At 29.3% G+C, this 25,539-nt stretch overlaps 1 protein-coding gene across 1 annotated transcript; it reads left to right on the top strand.

The window, feature by feature from the left end:
- The first annotated feature begins 5,371 nt into the window (after window positions 1–5,371).
- Window positions 5,372–24,673, top strand: Mkp3 (Mitogen-activated protein kinase phosphatase 3). The gene is made up of 3 exons (XM_016057727.5): window positions 5,372–6,277; window positions 11,749–12,138; window positions 23,604–24,673. Exons 1-3 carry the CDS (start codon window positions 5,890–5,892, stop codon window positions 23,912–23,914), a joined length of 1,089 nt encoding a protein of 362 aa, XP_015913213.1. The 5' UTR covers window positions 5,372–5,889; the 3' UTR covers window positions 23,915–24,673.
- Window positions 24,674–25,539: the final 866 nt, after the last annotated feature.

The raw sequence follows: 25,539 nt of genomic DNA, 5'->3' as shown, positions 1-25,539 counted from the left end.
GTCGAATACTGTCAAGTTTCGAATAATAGCCATTAAAATTTTTGTGACCGGTACTAGGACACCCTGGTTCAGTTTGTATTAGGCGATAGTTCGGGTTCAACATGGAAGATAACGTGATCGATTGTGCTAATTGATGGATTGCATCTACCACAAAATTTTCGGAACTTGAATGTAGTTTATCTATTGATTCGACTTCATATTTATGTATGGTGCGAAACAAAATTACTCGTCTTAAATAACTTTCAATCTAATACGTAAATGGTATACGTCTTGAGTCTCAAATTTTTTTTTTGTTCGAGGACATAATCTTGTACATGCTAATTAATTTATACAAACGATATTTTAAGTTACAAAACCAGATGGAAAAGAAAAACACTTTTTTTTCTCCGATGGATTTGAATTTTTGATCCTAAAATATGGAAGGTAGTCAATATTTTAAAAGTTTTCCAGCCTGAAAATATTGCCAAAGTTGTTTAGGCAGGAGAGCGATTGAATGTTTGGATCTCTTAATGTTAACAAAGCTTTTTGAGTATTTCGCTATATTTGAAGAGCTTTTTTAAGCGAATCATGAAGTTTTTGCGCACTATTATAAGATTCGTTTATCCAAAGATAATTCTATGCAAAAAATAACTTTAAATAAATATTATTTTTTATTTTATTTACTAATTGTCGAATACACTTTGCATTGCAAAATATAATTTTTTTTTTCCATTGTCAAATTCTAAAAAAAAGCTATTTATAGAAAATTCTATTTCTGAAGAATTCTTCAGAAATCGATTTCAATTGATTTCATTAAAATTTTAAATTTTTGATTTGCTTTAAAAGTTATACAATACGAAATTTGCAAAAAGGAATTTTAACATTAAGTGATTCAAACTTTCGACCGCTCTCCTTCACAAACAGTTGATACCATATTTTGCAGATGGCAGGTGCTTCTCCTGTTCTAAGGGTCTAGGAACTGAATCCCTCATAAAGTTAGACATTCAAACTAATAAGATCGATTAATAGTATGTACATTAAAATCCGAGAAATAGATAAAATATTTTCAGGGTTTTCCCTTTTTTGCGCCCTGTTTATACATAAGTGCATACATCGTTATTACATAGCGCATGAATATATGCGTACATATATTGAACATATATAAATTGTGTATATACGTACAAACGTACGGGCGTACAAATATACCCACCTTTACATAGATACATATATACATTATATATTCATATAAAGTATGTGTGTATCTACATATATGTGAATTAACATACATAAGATTATGCATACTTATATGTACTGCTTAAAGTATATATATAGTAAAGTATATATAAAGTACGATACGCAAAAAATAAATGGACCATTCTAAATAAGTTTTCATCTAATGATCGTATCTTCACATTCAAGGATTCAATCTTAAAGGTTCGAGATGATGACATATATGCTAATTACTTAGTGCCCACGATATTTTAAGTTACGAAATCAGACACAAAAACATACTTTCTCTGAGCAAACATACCTTTTTTATGGTGTTTCTTGGGTTTTTGACTCTCAAATTATAGGGGTGGCCGTAATCTGGAAAAAAAAGTCCCAATAGTTATAGTCAGAAGAGCGGTTCAAAGTTTGTACCCCTTAATGTTAATATTTTCTACGTATCAGACCACATCTTGTGAGCATCTTAAATGAATTGAAAATTTTTTTGCACTCAATTAAAAAATTCGTTTGTCCAAACCTAATTCCATGCAAAATATAAATTTCAGTCAAAATAATATTATTTTATTATTTTATTCAATGATAGTCTAAAAAATTTTGAATTCAAGTTAAACAATTTTAAATGGCAAAGCGCAAAATTTGAACGAAATCAATCGAATAGCTCTTGAAAATGTGACTTTTTCAAAATTCAATTTTTCAGGAACTATTCGATCCATTCTACTCAAATGTTGTATTTTGCCATTTAAAATTTCCTTCTTTAAAATGTCATTAAAAATTCTATACTTTAATAATCAAAAATTTTTTGGCTATTATAAAATAAAATTTAAAAAAAGTAAATATTTACTAAAAGTTATATTTTGCAAAGAATTATCTTTGGATAAACGAAATTTATGTTTGTATGCAAAATTATTTTAATTCGTTTTAAAAGTTCTCAAGACATGGTGAAATACTCAAAAAGTCAACTTAGCATTAAGGAGTCTAAGCTTTGGACTCAGACCTAACTATTGGGACGATTTATTTCGGATTGCGAATACCCGTTTGACGGCTCTTTTGAACAACCTATTATTAGGGCCATATTTCCCAGAGTGCGGCTACACCCTATATTTTGTGGGTCAGAAATGTGCATCCGTCGAGAAAAGGTATGTTTTTCAGAGAAAGTACGTTTTATTTCTGTCTAATTTAATAACTTAAAATATGGTTTGCATTAATTAATTAACATATTTGAGATCCTTTTAACCCTTAAGATTGAGTTCAAGAACGTAAATATCCGATCACTAGATCATCTCGCAGTAGAGTGAACTTTAAGACACGGTTCCCAGTAGAACACCGAAGTCAAGGATCACTGGCTACGGTCAGTGTGTGGATGGGTGATCACTTTGATCAACCTACAAAGGAACCAAAGGTGTGCGGTATGTATCCTAATTAAACTTTTCAACCATTAGGATCTCGATTTCACTCGTAGGTCGTCAAGCAGGAGATCCATCCCCTCTGCAGTGGATCAAAATTGTGTTGACATGTCTTCATATCATCCTCAAAAATGTTTCCCAACTCTACACCAATAGCCAATTGGGTATAATATAAAAAAAACACAACTACTTCCACTTAGTAGGAATAACATTTACCATGACGCAATGCAAAATTCTATGCCACTATCCACATAAATCAATTATTAATCAAAAATCGAATATCAATTACTTTTCTTTATAATGCAATGAAATCTGGCGAGCAGCTATTTAAACGATCAAACACTTCGTTTGTTTATTTGTGGCTTGAAGCTAGGCTCGCAGTAAATGCCGTTCATGGGTTAAATTTAGTAGGAATAACACAGCCTGTGACGTAGGCTATAGTATACCCAATTGTTCATCGTTAGTGCGACATAGACCAACAAAAACAACCGATCATTAGATCAAAAAATTTTCAGAGTGGTCTGCTTTTTGTTTTCAACAAATAATTTATTCATTCTACGTTCATATGACATACAATGTACTCACGTGTGCATGTACTATATGCATGTACTATTTAATAACAATGTTATTCATGCAACGATATTTAAAGTGACGACATAAATATAATTATATACTGCGTGTGTATGCATGCATTTTTATTTATACGTGTATATGCACCTGTATACATATAATGTATGCATGCATTCCTGTAGGTACAATATACGTTTGTGTCTATGTACGTACATACAATTCATGTGTATATGCATAAAATTTCATTCAATATACGCAAGTATGCTCACAAAAATTTCCTCTTATTTTTCAGAGAAAGGAGAATATCTGACGAGGAAGTAATTTATTTTAATGAGGATTGTTTCGCTAATTCCTTCATGTTAAATATGTTGTATATTCACTGGTGGTTATTATACCTATAATATCATTTGTTTATGTATTGACGAAATAGTTGATTTAATTATGGTGTATCTGTTTTGTATTATTCACCAATGGTTATTATACAGATAAAATTATTATATAACAAAATACCTAATATAATTATGGCATGTCTGATTTATATTAATACACTTGTCATATACTAATTGTTATGATAATCATAATATTTATTTGTTGTTGTGTGTTAAAAAAATATGCTTGGAGCTTCTACATTCATTAAACGATTTCTTTTAAAAAAAATATTTTGTTATCATTAAGTTTCCTACATTTATCATATCATACATATTAAGTAAGAGATAAATAATCAGTTGCATTTATTTATTTTGACAAAAGAAGATATTTCATGTTAATTTTCTTTGATATACAAAAAACTGAACATTTTTGCCCTCATCAAAACTTCTCACACCGCATAAATTTCCGAATAAGAGAGACGAAAATATACAGACCCTCTTTAAGTATTACATATGTTCTATTTATTTTGTGTTTTCATTAATCAAATCGTCAAATAAAAAAAAATTTCACATTAAACGATATTATAACTTGTAAAATGACTGTTTCCCCCAAAATAATCAAGCAAAATAGATGGAAAGGAGAATTTTTCTCGGATTGAGAAGCTATAAGAAGTAAAATATAAAACGAATAATGAAACGCGCCGTCACACAATCGTGGGAGAGATGACATCACGTTCTGAATGACGTTTTAGCTGACGTACACTAGCAATAGTATTAAATTGCATTGTCAATGAAAATCTCATGACAGGGTAGATTTTAGCTGAGCATACGAAACGCTGCAAACGGAAACCTTATAATTATGTAGATTTAGGATGATTTTCATCTTAGAACTAGCGTTATTCAAGGTTTTTTTTTTTACTTGAAAACCCTAAGACAACCTCGTTTTAAGGTTGTTATGTTGAAGGTTGTTTTCCAAGGTTTTGGATTAGGGTAATGTGCGTAGAATAGAGCAGATTGTCGCAGACCTCGTTTTAAGGTTAGAAGGTTTACATGTAAACCGTGTAAAAACCCTTTTTAGGTTTACATGAAAAGGTTTTTGTTGGGTGAAAAAAACCTTATATTGCTATCTGGGCATTAGTTATCAATGACCTTAAGCTAGAATTCATTTAATACATTTGATACATTTTGGCGCTGTTTTTCTAGAAACGTAGAACGTACAAGTCGAAATATATTTATAAAAATATGGAATGAAGCTGAAAAAACGCAATATTGAAAATTTTGAGATGTTCAATTTATATAATACGCGCAAACAACAGATTCAAATATACTGCAGAATGCGTTCTTAGAGGAAGAAAGATCAAGCGTGCTCAAAACATGAACTTAGATGAAATTATTATGTTATTTTTACTCTTCGTCCATTAAACACATTTGCTATTTTTATTTTTAATTTTTATTAATCTTGCTGTGAATAAAAAGGCCTCCCGTTTAGAGAACAAAATGTTTTATCTACATTAGCTTACCACTTTTTTCTTTCAAATTAATTAATTTTTAAAACATTTTCTAAGCGTTATTCGAATGAAATAATAAACGTATGAATTTGAATAATAAACGTTGTTATTTATTATATAGATTTTTTTTTTCATAATCTAATGAAGTAAAAGTAAATAATTCCCTTAAAAACAAGCAAAAAATATAAAAATTATCAATAAAAAACACGAAATTGCATTGAAACTCATATTTATATTTTTCTAAAATTCCGTCAGAAAAAACTGCATAGCAAGATTCTTTCATTTTATCGTAAAGCTTTTCCCGTTTCATTGATTACTTCTCAACCAATAGTTATGAATCAAGTCTTTCTACTGTCGCTTGCGAAATCAGAGGCTGTTTTTGATATCATTCTAAAAGCTCAAGCTTCCCATTTTTAAACGCATCCTGTAATATTCCTCAGTGAGTTTTTCCGGTTGATGCAAAACGTAAACGATGTGGAAAACTTTTCTTTTATTTAGAATCTAAACACTTTTATTCTATTTTATTTTCACTCTTGAGTGTCGCAGAGTAGCCTTGTCATTGACGTCACACACGCAGGAGTTTTCTGATGACATCACAAGGCGGATAAGCTCTGTGATTGGTTAGAGGTCACGAGTGCTCGTACATTCATGAGAAAGCGCCATCGTAAGGATAGTAGTAGAGGAAATTCAAGGCTTATTCCCGCTTATTGACATCCAGTATCGAACGGTGAAGTTTTTGACGATAAGACGTGTTTCAAGTTATGCTGTAAGTGGTTTCGTTTTTTGTTGTTTTCAGTTCAACATCTTTCCTTTCGGCCTAAGCTGAAAGATATTATGCCGTCCCGGGACTTTGTTGAGGATCAAACAATAATGATTCAATCAATTTCTGCTGAAAATGTTGCAGATTCCATGAAAAATTTAACATCGGCTCCTCTTCTATTAGTCGATTGCCGTACACATACAGATTTTGCCGTATCTCACATCAGAGGAGCGATTAATTTAACTTTGCCAGCTTCTATAATCATGTTAAGAAGACTTGCTAATGGTAAAGTCAAAGTGTCCAGTTTGATTGCTAATAATGATTCTAAAGAACAATTTATGAAAGTTTGGAAAGAAGCAACTTTAGTACTATATGAATCTGATTCGGACACAAAATCGCGAGTATTTGAAACTCTTGTTTTACGATTGCAAAACGAAGGATGTAAAGTTGTATCCTTGCAAGGTAAGTATATTTATAATAATTTGATTTTAAATTAACATTTTATGCTTTATATTGTGATTGAATATATATAAAGTTAAGTGTTTATTATATCAATCACTAAACATACATAATGTGTTATATATAATCTGCTAGATTCATTCATATGTTTTTAAATACAATTGTACTGAAAGATAAGAAAAAAGATAGAAATATTAAATTTTTTTATGTATATATAAAATATTTGTAATTAAATATTAAACTGATAGTATTTAACCCAGATACTGATAGTACTTAATCTTAACTTCTTATTTTGATTAAATTTATAATTTACCCCTTAAATACCTTTCAATTATTGCTATACCTAATAAAGATAATCTAAGAAACACATGTTTATTTACATCCTATGCAAATTTTTTTGTAGATATTTGCATAAATGTCTATATTTTTTAATGTAATTTTAATAAATATAGCTTGATTTATAGTTTTAAATGACTGATGGTAAAATATATTGTCAACATCCGTGGGTAGAATCTGCGTCATCTTTTCATACTAACTACCCACGCATTAATACGTGCGTATTGTAAATTATTAATTTCTAATGCTATGTTTAATCAATATATGGTTGGTTTTTAATGTTAAATACAGAGATTTTTTCCTAGATAAAAATTTTGAATAAAAAAAATCGCCGCAATCGATAATTTATGAAAATCAAAACATATATCTCCTTTAAGATTAACATTCCTAAACTTAAACCATATGGTTTATTTTAATGCTCACCCCAATGCATTATTTCTCAGTGTGCATGCTGATATTAATATGACGAACATGAGAAAATTTCAGAAAGTTGGGACTTTAGTTTTTAAAATTTTTGAATGATATTGCAGTAAATAGTTTTTGATATTAAATAGATAAATCCTATTTTTTTTTCTTATTAAGTTTGACTTTGTTTTTGCATTAAACTTCAGTTTTAATGAAGTATTTTTACCTAAGAGAAATTCAAAGAAAAATTTTGCTTCTAAAATCTATACTGTAGCAATACAAGTATGCTCTACTATAGAATCATAATTTTAAACTTTCTCCTCCCAACATAATTTTTACTTATTGCATCTAATGATAATTTTTTGTCAATTAATAATCATTTTATTTCGCTTTTGTCATGAAAACGTTCTAAATATGTGAAAGAGTTCTATAAACGTAACTATATTTTAAATATTTACTTATTCTATGGTATAGATACCCCTTTTCCCACAAATCTCACTCTGTCGCATAGCTTACAGGATTTATTGTCCCCTCTATTTAATTTTCTAAAAAAAAAAAAAAAAAGTGATGTAGTATTGAAGAGATTAAAAGATAAAAATTTACGGGCTATCAAACAGTTATAATAAAAGAGTTGTGTAAAAATTTTATTTCTTTCGGAAATATAACTTTAATTTATTGTTAAGTTATACATTATGTACGCAATTTTAATAAATGATCTAAGCAATAGCCTTATTGAAAAAAAAAATATTAAAATAAAACGTCCTCTTCCCAATATTGCTCTTACTTGTCCCAACAAGCACGTGTTTCCTGCCTGCCTTCCTCCCTTTTTAAGAATTGTATTATAACAGGATGTATTTCAGGTATTCCCTTTGGGTCAGAATGAAGTAGGCAGGAAGTTGGTGAAGCCCTGGAGGAAGAAGCGGGGGATGTAAAAAGTTATAATGATGTGGGGTCTAACTTCCACCCAGCCCTACCTATTTTTTGCCCTTCAGCTTCAAAGACGAGGGATTTGAAGTTTAAAAAGAAATAGTCATTAGTTTTGAAACATTATAAGTTTAGAAAACGTGGTATGTTTCTTTTAACAGACAGTAATTATTGTAAAAAAAAGGACTTACAAAAATATAGCTATGGAATTAATCGATTAAAAAGGTTTTGATTTTTGACTTCTTTGATGAATTATAAACTGAATAATATAAGACCTCACCCACCCGTTTATTCTGTGACGTAAATACCGCCCCCGCGTTGCGTGGGAGTATTGGAGTTTTCAGGGGCGCTATAGATCAGAGCAAGATAAAATTTCTTATATTACTTTCGCGAGTTAATCGACTTCGATATAACTGCGTGTAAATGGATACTGTTACATTTCGTTTAAATTTGGAGTTATATTTTTTCTGATTTAAACAAATTTAGAAATTATGTTATTGAAATAAATCCTCTCTTTGCAATACCTCTTTCTCTATACATATGTATTAAGAAAGAATTTTTTGACATACAACTCTTAAACTAAGAAAATTAGTCTTACGAATAAATTATTTTTTTCATCGATACTAATCTTGATTTCCTTAAATTAGCTTTTAAAAAACCGTTAAAATGAGTTCCATATCTCATTTCAGAAAAATAAAGACAGAATAAAATAAAGATACTCTTACATAAAATTCTTAAATATCTCTATTATCACTTTGCAGTTATGGTTAAAGAATCTTTTTTATCAAGGCGAGGCAGCTTTTCTAACTTGTAATTTCCTGCTTGCTTCGTATTTAATTAACGTTATTATTCAGTACGTAGTTTCTTATCAGACTTCGTGAGTTTATACTGGGTAAACATTGTTTGTTTTTATTAAATTTTTCATTCCGATATCTGAGCTGCAAGGGAGGGGGGAAAAAGCCCTTTTTAAATGCTTGCTAAAAAGAAAAACCGCCCCGGTGCTTGCAAAAACTATCTATTTTCTATTCAAGACAGTGTCAGGATTTTTTTTTCTACTGAGATCTACGAACTATATAGTGGTACTTCCTGCCTTTGCTTATCTGTGGCGCGATGTTTTCTTTCTTTCTTTTTTTTTTTCCTTTTCTTTTCTTCCCCAAGGTCATAAAGTTGAGAAATGATCACTCTCTTGTTTTTGGCCATGCGTTTCCAGAAATGGAAATTAGTCTAGTCGCTTTGGGAAATGGTAGGCGACGCGCTGGCTGCTAAGTAAACACAGATGGAATATTTGATAACATTAACTTGTATTATTTCCTTTCGCTATTCTGGAATTACATTTAATTCTAATTCTAGTTTTGAAGATCTTGCATCTCTTATGCATATGAAACTTTTCTATGTCGTTTTAAAATCCATCAGCATTTATTTGTTTGCAAATTATGGAACAAAATAATTGAATATTAACTTTTGAAAAGATTAAATGTGGTGATGATAAAATAATATTTTCTATTTCATTTTACAAAAGGTAAACAAAAAATTACTAATCAAACCCCTAAATGACAATTTTTCGAAGAATGTTCGCTTATCAACAAATGGATGTGAAAACGACAATTAAAATAGTATTTAATAGAAAAGCAGCGTTACTGTGCTAGTTGCGAATTAAAAAAAAATTAAAAAAGGAATTTATCTAAGTTGTGTTGCTATATTATCAGTTAGTAAAAATGAAAATTCTGGCAGTCCAACTGATTCAAAGCACCTTGTGTGTTTAGTTAAAACCAGCCAATATGCAAGATATGAACAATAGGTTCTAATTATTTGAATCTTTCAACTACGTTTTTCTTTAGTATTTACACTTCAAATTCAATAAAAAGGAGGATAACTTTATTTTAGGGGAGGATCTTATACTTGGGAAATATTATCAGTTAGTAAAAATGAAAATTCTGGCAGTCCAACTGATTCAAAGCACCTTGTGTGTTTAGTTAAAACCAGCCAATATGCAAGATATGAACAATAGGTTCTAATTATTTGAATCTTTCAACTACGTTTTTCTTTAGTATTTACACTTCAAATTCAATAAAAAGGAGGATAACTTTATTTTAAATTACGATTTCGGAGGGATTTTTACTATTGTGTTCCTTTGCTCATTTTTAATGTCCTTAAAAGCTCATCATAAAAAGCAAATGTTTAGTAAAGTTTTATGATTGCAGAAAGGACGGTCTCCTTTCTACTAGATTTACAAACTGTAAGTAAAAGTGAAACAGTTGGTATGCTATGTCAGTCCAATCGGAAATATGTTCAAAACGGAAACAGGTGTATATATACAAAAGCAACAGTTCTGACTGATTGTAGAATCACATGCTCACTGTGGAGGGAGGGGTGATTGCGCGTAACATACTGTCTGTTATGGGGGAGCATGGCCTATTGTTAAACAATCCCTTATTTTTCTCCCCACATACCTTTTTACATCCGCCACTATCGTCTGTTTAGCGAACATTTAGATCCTGTTTCTTTTTTTTTTCTTCCTTTAAAAAAAAATATCAGAAAAAATGTTACATTTAATTTTCTTATCCTGCTGTAAAGCTATAGCACAAACGTAAGTGAAGTATATGGCTTCTTTGTAATCTGTTTTATGGTGTTTAATAACTAAATATTTAGGAATCTTGTAAATATATTTCGTTGAGCTATTTTCTATTTTATTGGTAACGCATTTTGGGACTCGATTAAAAGCTTAATATTTTTATTTGTTTGGGTTACATTAGCTTTTTCATGATCATAAATAGTTGGAAAGCTGTTTAGTCTATTCGTAATGAGTTGAAATGTTGATCTTCGGTAATTAGCATTTATTTACAAATCTCTTTATTTTCATTAATAACTAAAAAAAAAGATTTATAAACGAATGCGTATTACCTAAAAAAACTTTTTCTTCTTCTCAAATCTTCCATTTCTTTTTCTTCGTTTTTATGAAGTCATTTTGAATAACTTGTATTAAAACAGATTCTTACCGTAAGTATTTTTTACGATTTTTGAGACAGTAATAATACTTCAAATACATCCTTGTACGAGAATCTGCTAATAGTTTTACAATAACGCAAACAAAATATAAATTAACGCAAGTGAAATACCTTGTCCTTAAGAAAAGCACAGTAACATTTTAGTAAATATTACCTATATTGTGCTTTTTTTGACTGGAATACATTCGACGAAAAAAAAGCACTCATATAAATTAAACGTAGACATATGGGACCGAAAAAAAAAATTGAGAAAATTACTAGAATTATGTTGTGACAAACTTTAGTATAAATTTAAGATTAATTACTACAAATTGCATTTAAAATATTTTTTTTAATTTGCAATTAAATGAATAAATACAAATAAAGTTTTATAATTGCAAGAACAAAGTAAATAAATAATTGCTTAATAAATACGTACACTACGCTGCCACAAATAGTGATGAAAATTTCTTATAAAAGCAATATTAACATTAATAAAAAAGGTAAATTGCCAATAACCAAGACATATGTAAATGTGGACGTAAGTTGATGGTTCCAAATTTATATGAAAAAATTGTTCACAATATCTATGGATTGAATTTTGCCCCCCTCCCCCAAAGTATTCTATAAGGCTCAAATAATGTCGTACCTAACTCTGAAAGGGGTAAATTTCCAAACTGTTTCTTCTTCTTTTTTTTAAACCCCATTTTTTGATATAATTTAATGTTAAGCCATCCCTGAGATTATTTTTGCAATCAGATAATACATAAAAGTATTTCGATTTAGTATCTTTATCTCTAAGATTCACCCATATTTTGATTTCAGGAGGCTTCAACAACTTCAAAGCACTGTATCCAGAATGGTGTGAATCAGAATCATCTGAAGAATCTATACTAGGACTAATGGCTTTAAGAATAAGTTCTGTGATGGACACTCGTCGTTCAGATCCAGATAGTGGAATAGGAGACTGTTCCGTGGGAACTCCGCCGTTTCCTGTAGAAATCTTGCCAAATCTATATTTAGGAAACGCTAGTGATTCCTCAGATTGGTCAGCCCTTGAGAAGTATGGCATCCATTATGTATTGAATGTGACCCCTAACTTGCCAAATACATTTGAAAAAACTGGGTCCGGAATGAAATACATGCAGATCCCAATCCAGGATCATTGGTCGCAAAACTTATCAACGTTTTTTCCTCAAGCTATAAAATTCATAGGTGAGTACTCTTTTTAAACTGATTATTTACGACTTGTTTTTCAGAAGTCTTAAAAAGGAAACCTAAAAGACTTTTGTAAAGTTGATCATTTTTGTTTCGAATTATTATGATTTTCATCTTATTTTCTCGTGATAAAATGTAATATTTGAATATCCTTACATAGCTGTCAACTCTTCTGCATTTTGCAGCAGCTTTCTGCATTTATGTGCCATTTTCATCCTTTCTACTCAGAGCCTCAAATCTCAGGCATTTTGAAAATATGCATTAATATTTTGTACCGTCTTAGAACTACTTATATATTTACTCATACGTATGAGAAGATAGGTTCTCGTCTTGCTCACACAATGACAGCTTGATCTTGCACTGTTTCTCAGACAAATCGATATTGTTGGTCATAAATTAATGCAAAATAAAACTAAATAAGGGATCACGTTTTTCTCCTATTTCGGGTTTATTTAAACTTAGTGTGTTAAAACACTCTATTCCACTTGTAAAAGAATGTTTGTTTCAATAACTACATAGTTAATTCTTTAAAAAAGGAATTAAATTTGAAAACACGTACAATCTTCTGCGTTTAAAGTCTTCCCTTCTGCAATTTTGTTGTAAATCTTCTACATTTAAAAAAAATAGGAATTGATTGTTATGTTCTTATTTATTCTAAGAGAAAGTACTCTATATTCGCTAATTAGAAATCAGAGAAAATTAAATCCCTAATTGTTTGCTTTACAGCAAGTAAGACTTATTTTATGTAAAGCGTAAATGTGTGTTCTTAAATTGAATTGAATTTTTCAAAGAGTTAAAATAATTGATTTAATTAGGCTTCTTTCGCTTTAATTTATTTCAAACGAAATAATAAAATATTACGTAAATTCAAAATATACATTTCAAATTAACGTTAAAAAGATACACAGTTACCCGTTGAATTATTTCAAGTTCAATAAAATATGTGGGATGTAATTGTAAAGAAAACAAATGCGTATAGATTGTAATAGTAAAATTTTACTATTACTAAAATTTGATTACACAAAAATGAATCAACTTTCTTCTAGTATCAGTTTGATGAAAATACTTGAATTGTTCAATTGAAGGTTGACATCGTCGGCATCCAAGCCCCCACAAGCGTCTTATTTATGTAATTTGTTCAATAGTGCTTAATTTGGCATTCGTAAGGAATCTAGTCTGATATACCAGATCTAAAAACTTAAATGTGAAAAAGCACTCTGTCTGAGGGATAAAATATCATACAGCAGAATTCTAAAATGTCTTTTTCATTTATCTAATTAAGTAACCTATGTGTAATATTAAAATGTTGTAAGTTAAAACTCCATTTAAAGTTTATATATTTATTTTCAAATTTTTAAAGGTGTTTCAAAGATTGTGTGTGGAGTTGCGTAGTGCGTTTCTTTTTGTTCTATTCCACTGCTTTACTAAGTACTTCCCAATAACTTAACGTTCAAGTTTACCGTTTTCGGTGTTCAAAAATAACTTATTTACTTCGTGAAAAAGTTTTGGATAGGTTCCTATTTTAAAGGGAAATTGTTCTTTGGCTAATTAGTTTAGTATCTTAATGGAAGGCTCTTCACTGGCGTCGTTTTTTTTTCTTTCCCTCTATCAATAAAGACTGAACTCGTAAGAAAGCTAAATAGTATTTATCGTTAGTACGTTACTTTTGACACGAGCATTTTATGCTATCTTTCAGACTACTCTATCTCAGGTATGGTTTGGTGTACAAGCTGTAATTCTTATCACTCTAAAAGATAACAGTGAAAAACACTCATTCAACCCCTCTTTGTTTAAACTATCAGTAAGATATTGAGCAGACATCTTGACATCTAGAGACTTTGAATCTTAGCCATTAGGAAACCTTTTATCATTGAGTATTAGTCGATAGTTAAAGGGAATTGTCGTAATTTTTAAGTTCTTTCCTGAGAGTCAACCACTTAGTATTAATTATTTTTTTTTTGGGGGGGGGGTGATTTTATGGTACCTCTCCTCCTGAGATTAAGCTACATACCAGTTTAATAGTTTTGATTGGGTCTTCATACCAGTCTTCCCCTCACGGCCACCATTCTTGATAATTACAGGGAAAATATCATTTTTTCCCTTTATAATAGAACACTCTTCCTGACAGTCCTTAATGAGGTCAACTGTTTTCTGGGGTTGTTAGAAAAATTGGTGCTAGATGAATTTGGAGATCAAAGTTTTTATGACGCATTTCATCAATTTATGTAATTTGTGTCTAATTGATATTCATTGTTAGTGCTTTCTAGTTGATAAACATTTTATAAAATATTTTTGAAATATACTTAGATCAACTTTAGCAATCTTTTTATAATTTTCCAATTTCATTTAAACAGATTGAAATTCAGCTTTTTATTTCGCAAGCGTGCATATTTTTTATCATTATCATCTTTAAAATGGTATTTTAATTTGTATTTAATTATTTACCTGTAGGGGGGCTTCACGTTCATTGATTTGAATATCAGAATTGTGGAATCATTACACGGTTGTCGGTCAATTCAAAGAAGGAATCGAACCAATAATGACTGGCGGTGCTAATATAGTCAGATATTTTTAATACAGTTCACTAACAGCTGTTTCACTTATGCTGCTGCTATTTCACTTAATCACTGGCAGCTTCTTTGTACGTCGAACACACACAAACACCAGAAAAAAATGTGAAGAAGTGAGAAAACAATATTTAATGCGTTTGTAAAAGCATAAATTCCATCTGCTTCTACTTAAGTCAAACACCAGCTTTTAAATCTCCCTTATTTTAAGTATAAATAGTTTTTAAATCCTAAGGTTACTGGTGTATTAGGGAAAGTAATCTCGTTTTGGTGCATTTGATATTTGTTATCAAGATTTTATTTTTAATCAATAATGCTTTCACTCTCGTTAGCAACAACCTTTTAATGCCGGATCGAAAATGAATCGAAATGGATCGAGAAAAATGAATTGGTTTTTAAGGCAAACGCATATTAATGAGCCGAAACAACATTACTTTCCAGTCTCCCTAATATTTTTTACTCCGCTTATAACCAGTCGATGACTCTAACTAAGTAGGCTGATTTATTCTTTAATATAGTCTTAAGTTTGACCATCTGTTGATATGTAATCGAGCATTCGTCGCAAATTTTATCTTGCGACAAGTTGTTTTGAAGCTTAAAAAAAGATGTGTAGACAGCCAAAATACTAGCCTTAAAGTCTTAAAACATTATCTGCTTATAGTTTGTTTTTTTAGTCTATTGTGAAGAAATGTTAAATGCTTAAGGGTGGATTATATATTTCGAAACTTTTAAAATAGTATTTAATTTTTGTTTGACTTATTCCCTTTTCAGAAATTCCCTATCGTATTCTTCTTTTTTCTATTACCGTTTTCTCCATTTATAAGGCTAAATAATTTTGTTTTCACCAAATTTGACAAAAAATTTAACAGCCTGCATATTACATATTACCATTGAAGTTGCCTTTGCGATTAAGATGCTGTATTTTTTTTATTCTTTTATAATTTCTGATGATTAAATAATAAATACCGATTTTATGTAATTTCCTCACAAGTTCAATTCTATTATTATTTAAAAATTATGAGTTTATTTAAAAGAAAAACGTAAGCAAGTTATTACTTCATAGTAGTGTTCCCTTTCAATGCTTTGAAATTACCTTTTTAAAACTATAATTTAAAAATAGCGAGAAATATATTTTTAATCTCTCCGGAGACCTACGACTGAAAATGCTTTGTTTACTTTAAAATGTACTTATTTGAGCACTGCAAAAAATTATTTCCCCGAAAAGTTTATAAAATAATTATCCATAAAATAGGCTGAGGTCTCTAATTACATGTTATGTGTACTATTTACACGTTATAAAATAATCCTAGGCTTAGTGACATCTCTCCGCTTTATTTGTGATTATTTTCTAAATTTGAAAATGTGATTTATCGTCAACAATTTCTATTGCAGCTTTACATAAATAATTAGTTTATAAATATAAATAAACCAAAACCCAGGCGATAAAAATTACCGAGTTTGTTCACTGTTCACATATGCCATATCATTGTGAAGAGAGAGGTTACATAAAAATTCTATTTTGATTTAGCTTCTAGCTTTAAACGAAAAATACTCTCTGCATCGAATTTTATAAGCAATAAGTGAGACAACCTACTGTTTAACATAATGAACTACGGTGTGGAATTCACTTATGCCAGTAATAAATAATAAAATAATAGCATTTATTTATTTTTTATTTTATTTATTTTGGTTTTATATTCAATAGATAAATATCTATTTAAATGGGCGAATGAATCTGTAGAGGTTAAAAAGTGAGTGAAAGTAAACGCATTTTATTCTGAAATTTATTTCTTTTCACTGCAACACCTTTTGTGAGGAACTGACTAAAATTATCCATGAAATCGATGGGTAAAGGAAAATCATTGTTTGTTACAGAGGACCCTAAATCTTAAATAAATGCTGTACTGAACACACAGTTCAGAGATCAAAGGTGAGGTGGCTTCATAGGGAACCTTTGGAAGATTTTTACAGTGAGGACGCACCCATTGTGAATAGAACTCTATGGTCAGTTTGACAAGACCCTTTTACCCTGACCACTCCCTCACAATTCAAAGAATCTCTGGCCAGAAAAATCTGAATGGCATCTAGTGAAAGATGCTTACGGCTTTACCACATAACTAATGAATACACACTGTGGAAAAGGAAGGGCGTACAGCATCCGGTTCTGATGTTGCATCCCCTCAAAAGGAGGAAATCCTTTGGAGACGAGGCGTATCCGGTTTGACTGCCAAGGTTGGGTTTCGCCTCATTGCAGCCGGATTGTTATCTTATTAACCACTCAATGAATCTTCTTAAATTGAGAAGTTGTCTTGCTAATTACTCAGCATCTCCGTTTAATTGTGAGCTTCAATTATTTGAGTCACTTTCTTTGGTAGTCACGTTGCAATATCTCTGGGGGTTTTAATAAATAATCAATATTTACCTTAACATATTTCGAAATTATATCTTTGAGCAACGGCATAAATTGATCTTCTAATTCAAAGGAAACAGTATTGTTCAATGCATTGTAAATTTTTTTTTTTTTTTTAAAAAAAACAAGTTGTTTGCTACCTAATTACGTTTTCCTTCTCATTCACCTTATTGCACTTATAAACCACTCAATGAATCTTCTAAAATTGAGAAGTTGTCTTGAGCATCTTCATTTAATTGTGAGCTTCGATTATTTGCAGTTTTATAGTCACTTTCTTTGGTAGTCGCGTTGTAATGTCTCTCTTTATTTTTTTCTCTTTCTTGCTTTTCTTCTATTCTTTTTTTTCTTTTTTTTATTTATAATAAGTAATTGATACTCAACGTGCTTCGAAATTATATCGTTGAGCAACTGCATAAATTGATCCACTAATTCGAGGGGGGAAATTTTGTTCAATGCATTGTAATACATATTTTTTAAAAAAATCACCAAGATGTTTGCTACATAATTAAGTTGTCTTCTGATTCGCCTCATTGTAGTCAGATCGTCTTCTAAAATTGAGAGGTTGCCTTGCTAATTATTCAGCATCTTCGTTTAATTGTGAGCTTCGATTATCTGAAGTTTTTTTAATCATTTTCTTTGGTAGTTACGTTAAAATTTTAATATCTTTTCTTTTTTAATGAATAATCCTCAATATATTTCGAAATTATGTCATTAAACAACTTCATAAATCGAATTATTATTATTTATTTATTTTAAAAAGCATTTGTTACATGATAAAGTTTATTCCTCGTATTGCAACACCTGAATACACAGTATTAATTCTTAGTGACTTAGATTAAGTTATTGGAAAATGTAACTTAAAAAATAATATTGGGTGCATATTTTAACCCTTTAAGGGGCGATGGGATAAAATATGTCCCACATATTTTTTTAAATAGCATAAACTACTAAAACGGTAAAAGTTTTTACCTCGTAAACTGCACGTTTTTTAATAACCATTTTAAATTTTGAAAATTGGAAAGATAAAGTGAATAAACTCTCCTTAAACGAGTGAACGATGATCACATTGCTTGTGACTTTTCTTAAGAAATTTTTTGATTAAAATTTTCTGACTCACAAAAGATGAAAGTAACAAAAATTGAATTTCTTTCTTACAAGCTCTCCAAACACCTTGTTATCACTTATGGCATTTTTGAATTATCCACGAAACGTGATCATCCTTTCCTTGAATGTGCTATAGCGACCAATGATCAATAAACAGAATTTAATATTTTTTCTCCATTTTTTTTTTTTTTTTTTTTATCCAACTATGTCTCCTTGATTTTATATATATTTAATTGGAAATGCTTGCATGTACAATATGTTAAGGAGAATTAGAATTTATATTTAATTTATTTATATTTTCTGAGTTTGATTTTTTTTTAATAATAATAATTTAAATTGCAATATTTTACGGTAAAAACGGGTTATCTTATTCATTTTCATTTAGTTTGACGTGGAATAGTCGCTTTTGGTCCTTGTTTCATTAAACTTTACACAAATTCAAGTATTTTATAATTCCCTAAGAATTAATACATTGTGTATTTGCAAACATTATTTAGACTGACACATTAATATCAAAAGTCAAACTTCCCAACCTTGTTTCCAATTGATACTACTACCCAATTGATATTGCAACTACTGAAAATTCTTCATATGTGAGCATCTTTTAATATAAAAATGTTGTTTCGTTTGTCTAAAGTGTGAATTTTCTGCTATTTACGCACTGATAAAAAGGCATGAAAAATAAATTATTCGTCTTTCACAAATTGAATTTTATACAATAAAGTTGAAGCTCTCCTGAATTAAGTTTGAGATTCATTCCATTCAGTTTAGATATATTTTTTAAAGTTTTATTTTAAAGGCAGTGTTCAGTAAAATTTCAAAAAACTGAACTCAATAAAATGTGCTAAAAAGATATCGAATGTGAACTATAAAGTATTTAAAAAGTAGAAGTTTTCCTAAATCTCGGTTTATTGTTTATAGCTTGAGTTTTAAATTTTTTTTTTCTACAAACAATTTTTTCTTACGTTAAGTTTTTTTCCCCTTAATTACATTTTCGTTTTAATTCTAGTTATATTATACTGACTAAATTATAAGAAATTCTTGAAAAAAAATAATAATTTTTTTGAATCTCGAAACTTCAAATATTGTTAAAAAAAAATTTAAAAAACCCAGCAGGGCGGTGAAACAACATAAAAAAAGCGGCAAAATATTTTCTTTTCAGAAGTGCCGTGGTTTAACACCAAAAGTAAAAATAAAAAGAATCAGATAAATAATATTATATGATCGTAAATATTGTTAAAATTTTAATAGTTCACAGAATATCGCTTAGGTTAGCAGGTGTCTCTTTCATAATTTTACGACATTAGGGGGAAAAAAATCGTATCGTAAATCGAGGAAAATTTTAATCAAAAGTACATATAATATATACGTTATTATATGTTTTCACAGGGTAAGATATTTTGAAAAACATAAGATTTCTTTTAAATTTTATTTACTTTTAAAAAAAAATCAATACATTTCAATCCTGTAAGAATTCTTAACATTAAACGTATATTATACAAGGAAAGACTCATTTTTAGCCCTGTTGATTTAATTTATATCTATATTTACAGTCAATAAAATTACGGTTAAAATTTCATTTACGGATTTTTATTAGCAAAATGTTTTTCAAAATTCCTTTAAATTAGCAGAATCAATTAGTTTCTGTTGTGCATTTTTTTTTTAGCGTGTTCCAAATAGTAGTTACCATCTTCTCTCTTATTGCCTAAATTATTTTCCTACATTAATGACAATTAAATTACACGCAGTCAGCTGTCTGTGTCTTCATTCTTAGTACGTGTCTTATACCCTTGATTACGCGGGAAAAGGGATGTTAAAAGGAAAAGGTTGTTTATTAAAGAGGAAGAGTAGTAAAAAAAAAGAAAAAAGTCTGTGGGAAGCTCTTGATAGGTGTTGGCGGATTTCCAGGTGAAAGAAAAAGGGCTTCCGGTTGTTCTGCTGGTCTCATCTCTAAGCAAGCGGACCTTCTCAGCTATGAATGGGAATCGTCAACATTCAAAGGAAAAGAGTGGGTGGCAAGCTTTTAAAATTCTTAACATGAACCCACAACTCGTTTGCAACATGCCTAAAATATGAGATAGTTCTTGTAAATAAGATCATTTGTGGGCTTTTTAGCCTAGATTTGTGGTGAATTTTCCACTGACTTAACGAATATTTAAAACTCCTTGTGTTTACTCTTGTTTTGTAATCCTTATATCAGTAGTATTTCTGAAAAATCCAACATCAGTGGTACAAGTAAAAACAACTAGAAAGAAAAGAAAAGTTAGAGTAGGATAATAATAATAACAAAAAATAATAAACACGTTTATCAGCACATTATCAATTACTACACGAGTAGGCGTTTTCAGTACGTTCCATGCTTAACGTGGAATGTGATCAAAAGCTAAAATAACTATATATATATATATATTGCTTTTGAACTTAATCAGCTTTAGCGCTGGAGCAGCTAAATAAGTAGTACTTTAAATAGCGGTCTTTAGGGGTGAAGAAAGACTTAAAACCATTGTTGATATTCTACAAAAACAAAATAAATGAAAATACAATATAATAGTGTAAACTCAAATAATACAGTGTTTCGAAAATTAGTTTAGCTCCCAAAAATTCTTATTTAAAAAATTAAAATGTTTTAAAAATATCATTTATGCATTAAAATATTATGCTCTAGATTTTAATTTAATGTAATTTTTATACCATATGTGCCAAATTGCAATTGTTTCAGTTTCAATTTTGTTGATGTCAGCAGTGATATTCTCAAAATGGACGTCTTTTTTGATTCTTTATTTTAAAAACAATGATTCTGGAAATCGTTTGGAACAATATTCAGGTTTTACTTCTTTTATTTTCAAGAAAAATACGTCTTAGCTATCAAAAAGTATTTGATTTTTCCGAAACAGTTTTAGTAGGTAATTTTCGACATGCCATTATTTATTCCTTTATTTTTAAAGCTTGAAATTCTGTAAATTTTAAAGAAAAAAAATTATTCTGTTTAGTTCTGTAGAGGAAAATATTTTTCTTTTTGTTATTAACGAAGAAAAAAGATAAAAATTTATTCAAAGATATTCTTTTTCTTTCTTTCTCCCTCTTTTTGTAACTTTTCTAATTTGTTAACCAACCTTTACAATTCTATAAAGTTACTTCTTAAATATAATTTTAAAACTCGACCAATTTTACTAGTACTTTCTTTTCAGAGTCGATAGATAGCAAGCAATGTGACGTCATAGATGACTGATTGACATTTAAAAACGTAATCATCATTAGCGCGTTTTGTAAATAAATAACAAACTCTACTACGATAAAAGGCGTGACATTTTCTTAACAACTGCAATGGTTTTCACTCACAAAGGTTATTTCTTGTTATAGTTTGATTGATAAAACATTGCTATTGCATACCATTCTGGAATTCGATGATAAATGAAATGCGATAATTTGTTTTTTTTTTAACCTTTCCATTAGTTATCAAATAGACTGATTCTGGGAAAAGACAATACCTCAAAAAAGTTAAAAGATTAGATTTCAATCATGGATTTTTTTTATTCATTTTTTTATTTATTTAAAAATACCCGGATGCTAAATTTATAAAATTCTTTTAAAAAATATTATCTGCTACATAGCATTCGTTTGCGAAAACCGTCTTTTTTTTATTGCTTTAAAGTTTACTTTTTCAAAAAAAAGCTAATAAGTTTTACGAATTAAGGATTTATTCATTCATTTATTTTTTTAATTCATCTGTATAATAAGATCAATTGCTGCATTATTATTTTTTTTATAAGCGTTTTACCAAAATTGAGAATAAATATTAAACTTAAATCTCAAATTTAACTTCGGTTCATCTCTAACGTGTTATGTTAAAATTTTAATAAATTCGATTTATTTCTCTATTTGTCCCCAGGAACTTTTCTCAATTGAACCTATTTGTTATGAATAAAATTCCGCCCAGAGGGCCCTAACTACCTAACCCCCAATCACTTTTCAATATTTATTTTAAACTGCTAATTTGATTATCTCTTGAAAAGGTTACATTATATGCCTTAAAAGTTATATATAAATAAGATTAATAAAGTTGAAACTCAGATGATTAAGGAAACGTAAGGAAAATTATAGGTTCATGAGAAACGTTGCTAGAACGTAAAAAAGGAAGTGAAGATTTTTAGTTGTAGTGTTCCGGAAACTAAATGATACGCTTGATCCGCAAACCTGCAATGACAAATGAGTGATTCTCTTGAAGAGTGACTCAAATTAAAAACAGCATGTTTGGAAAAAAAGTTCTCGTGAAGATTCAACCACTGAAGCACTCGAATTTGCAATGTAAAAATGCGAAATTATCAACTCATGGGTGTCCACATGGTCATTACCGATTAAATTTAACCCTTTGACGCAGATGGGACACCAGTGTCCCTTTATATTTTTTTTTCTGGCGCTCTAATAACAAGAAAAAATATATTTTGGTATTTTTTAATTATAGTAAACAGTCTAAAAGTTACTAAAAAAATCTGTTTGATTATTAGAATTATATTTGTAAACATAAAATCCAAGAAGAGAAGTTTGATTTTTTTTTCTTGATTTGTCATTCATTTTCAAAAATGCATCAATAATTGATTTTGTAAATTAAAGAAATTTCAATGATGAATAACTGTTTCTCTTAGATCTAAATAACTGTAAATGAGTGCAAATTTGAAAAATTATTGTTTGGGAGTGAACTATTTGAAAGATTTTACCTTTAACCCAGACATAGTGCCTTTTTGCTGGTTTCATGCTGTATTTCTATGCGTAAACTATTAAAATGCTAGTTATAATATTTTTCACTTATTTTGACCTAAATGAATGCAAAATCAGGAAAAAAGTATCAAAATATGTTTAATAAAAATTCTTCGTCAAAGTTTTAAGATGATGTTTAAGAAAAAATGGATTCATAGTAGTTTTTAAAACGCTTTGGGCTTCAGAATATTGTACTCCTTCCTTTAGCTTTTATTTTATTTATTTTTATAATTCCATGTTGTGGAGGAAATTTTTTTTTCTTCCCAATTTTTAAGTAGTTGTCATAATTACAAAAAAAAAAAAAAAATTGTATGTTTTTGTCTGAATAAAAGAATTATTTTAGTCTTAACATTCCGAAAGCGATATAAGGTGAAATTATCATAGAAGTATTTGTAGTACTTTATTGTGCTTCAACTATAGTGTATTTATTGCATTTCACGTTGAAGCTAGTAAATTTGTAATGATGTGCAAAGAAAACTTTTATACATTCTTATTGGCAGTATTGAAACGTTTATAAACTTGGTGAAGCTAATTTTTAAATTCATTTCATTTTACTTATCTCTATAAATTTCTCTTGCATTTATGTATTTCAAGATAAATAATTTTGTATTTGTTTCTGTTTTTAGATGAAGCTAGGAAAAGGAAGTTGGGAGTTTTAGTTCACTGCTTAGCTGGTATAAGCAGATCTGTCACAATAACTTTAGCTTACTTGATGCATGAATTGAACATTCCTCTGAATGAAGCTTATGACTTTGTTCAACGTAGAAAAGCGAATATATCTCCGAATTTAAACTTTCTAGGACAGCTGAAAGACTTTGAAAGGCACCTAAACTTGAATTCCTGCAATTGTCTAAAATCTCCTTGCCATTGTCGAAGTTCACGATTTTCAGTTGGTTCCACTCCTGATTCTGCCATTACTTCAGACATGTGGACATAAAAATAAAAGGAGTAGGGATGAACTGTAACTCATGCAACTCATTGAATTTCTTGGCAATTGGATTAGAGTCAAATTGTGTCAAGCTCATATGTGTTCCGTCATCAAATCCTGTCTTACAAGTCAGACTATCAAACTAAATGCTCACCTTTGCTAATGTGAGATCCTGCGAGCTTTTGATTAAAATAAATAATTGTGCTTCCTTTCATCCTTAAAAAGCATGATTGAAAGTTACATTAAAATGTTTTAAAATTGATTGTTTTAAAAATATTTAATCAGAAACAAAAATATTTATTTTAGAAAAATGTTATTTTATAGTCTTTTTTTACAATTGATTAAAGTATATATCTGTGTTACTAATACTACGTTGTAGTCAAACGAACTGTTCTAGTCCTACTGCCAATTCAAAGTATACTTTTTGAAAAAGTTCGGACATAAATGTTTTTAATAACTAACATTGTTTGCGATATTTTTGTATTAATACTCTATTCATTGAATGTTTGTGAATAAAAAATTTCTATATTTAAATGAAATGAGACTATTGAAAATGCTACATATTGAGATGTTAAGTTGTTGATAAAGAAGTCGCACATTGTACTTGTACTATGTTGAAAAGTCCTAAATATTAGATTTTAACATTCCATGTAGTTATTTTTATTAGTTGAGTTATGACGATGAAATGTTTCGAATTTTTCTGTAGAGTTTTAAAATGTTGAAAAAAATTTGATTTGTGCTAAAATAAATATTTTATATAAACTCTGATACTTGTATTTCTTTTGATACCTAAATTATTTCTGAACATATAAATGCATAGTATCATCGATGAGTCATATGCTTAGTTAAAATGCGTGTGTGTGTATATATATATATACATATATATATATACAATATATATATAACAGATAAAAATGATTTTTTCTCTAAAAAGCTCACGCAAACTTTTTTCTGAATTTTCTTCTTCCTTTTTTTTTCTAAACGAATATGTTCATTAGCTGTTTGCAACTTTTCTGACATTCCTTCTATTCTATCTTTTTGTCTATGAGAGGGGATTTCCCAATTGATTCAAAATCAGAATTGTAGTGGCATGGGCAAGCATGATAAGGGTGGTTAAAGGAAGTATAGAAGCTTAAATAGACAGCTTTAGTGATGACGTCGACCATCATCTCCTCTCTCTAAGCGTTCAAAAGATTGTCTTGAACTGAATCCTTAATATGGCGTTTCCCATTGATCGTAAAGTGATGTGTGTTTCTCTTCAAATTGTTACATTTTGTTATTAATTTAATTACATTAAGGAGCTTTTTTAATTAGAAAATAATCGTTTTGATGCATTAGCATCATTAGTTTTCAGTGTAAGAACAATTAAATAAATAAATATATATTTTTGTTAAATAGATTAGAATATTGAAAAGTTAAATTAATTCAAAATTAAATAAATAAATATTTATCTTTGAATTTATTTAACTTTTCACAAATTTTTTATATATCTGAAATAAAAGGAAATTTTTAATGCAAAAATTTTAATGCTAAGCTGTAGAACCGTATCTTATTCTGTACCACGTAGTCTCAACGCACTTGAAGTATTTCTTTAATGTACGTTAAAGTCTAGTTTATTTCAAACGATCACAACT

Source organism: Parasteatoda tepidariorum, chromosome 11, assembly GCF_982258835.1.
Source record: "Parasteatoda tepidariorum strain Cologne lab strain chromosome 11, Ptep-v5.0, whole genome shotgun sequence".
Taxonomy (NCBI): Eukaryota; Metazoa; Arthropoda; class Arachnida; order Araneae; family Theridiidae; genus Parasteatoda; species Parasteatoda tepidariorum.
This window is presented reverse-complemented; position numbering and strand designations above follow the sequence as displayed.

Excerpts from the sequence above, each read along its gene's own strand:
- Mkp3 (XM_016057727.5), top strand. The coding sequence starts at position 5,890 with ATGCCGTCCCGGGACTTTGTTGAGGATCAAACAATAATGATTCAATCA. Across the intron at positions 6,278-11,748 it reads TAAAGTTGTATCCTTGCAAG|GAGGCTTCAACAACTTCAAA; the intron begins GTAAGTATATTT and ends TTTTGATTTCAG. Across the intron at positions 12,139-23,603 it reads TCAAGCTATAAAATTCATAG|ATGAAGCTAGGAAAAGGAAG; the intron begins GTGAGTACTCTT and ends TTCTGTTTTTAG.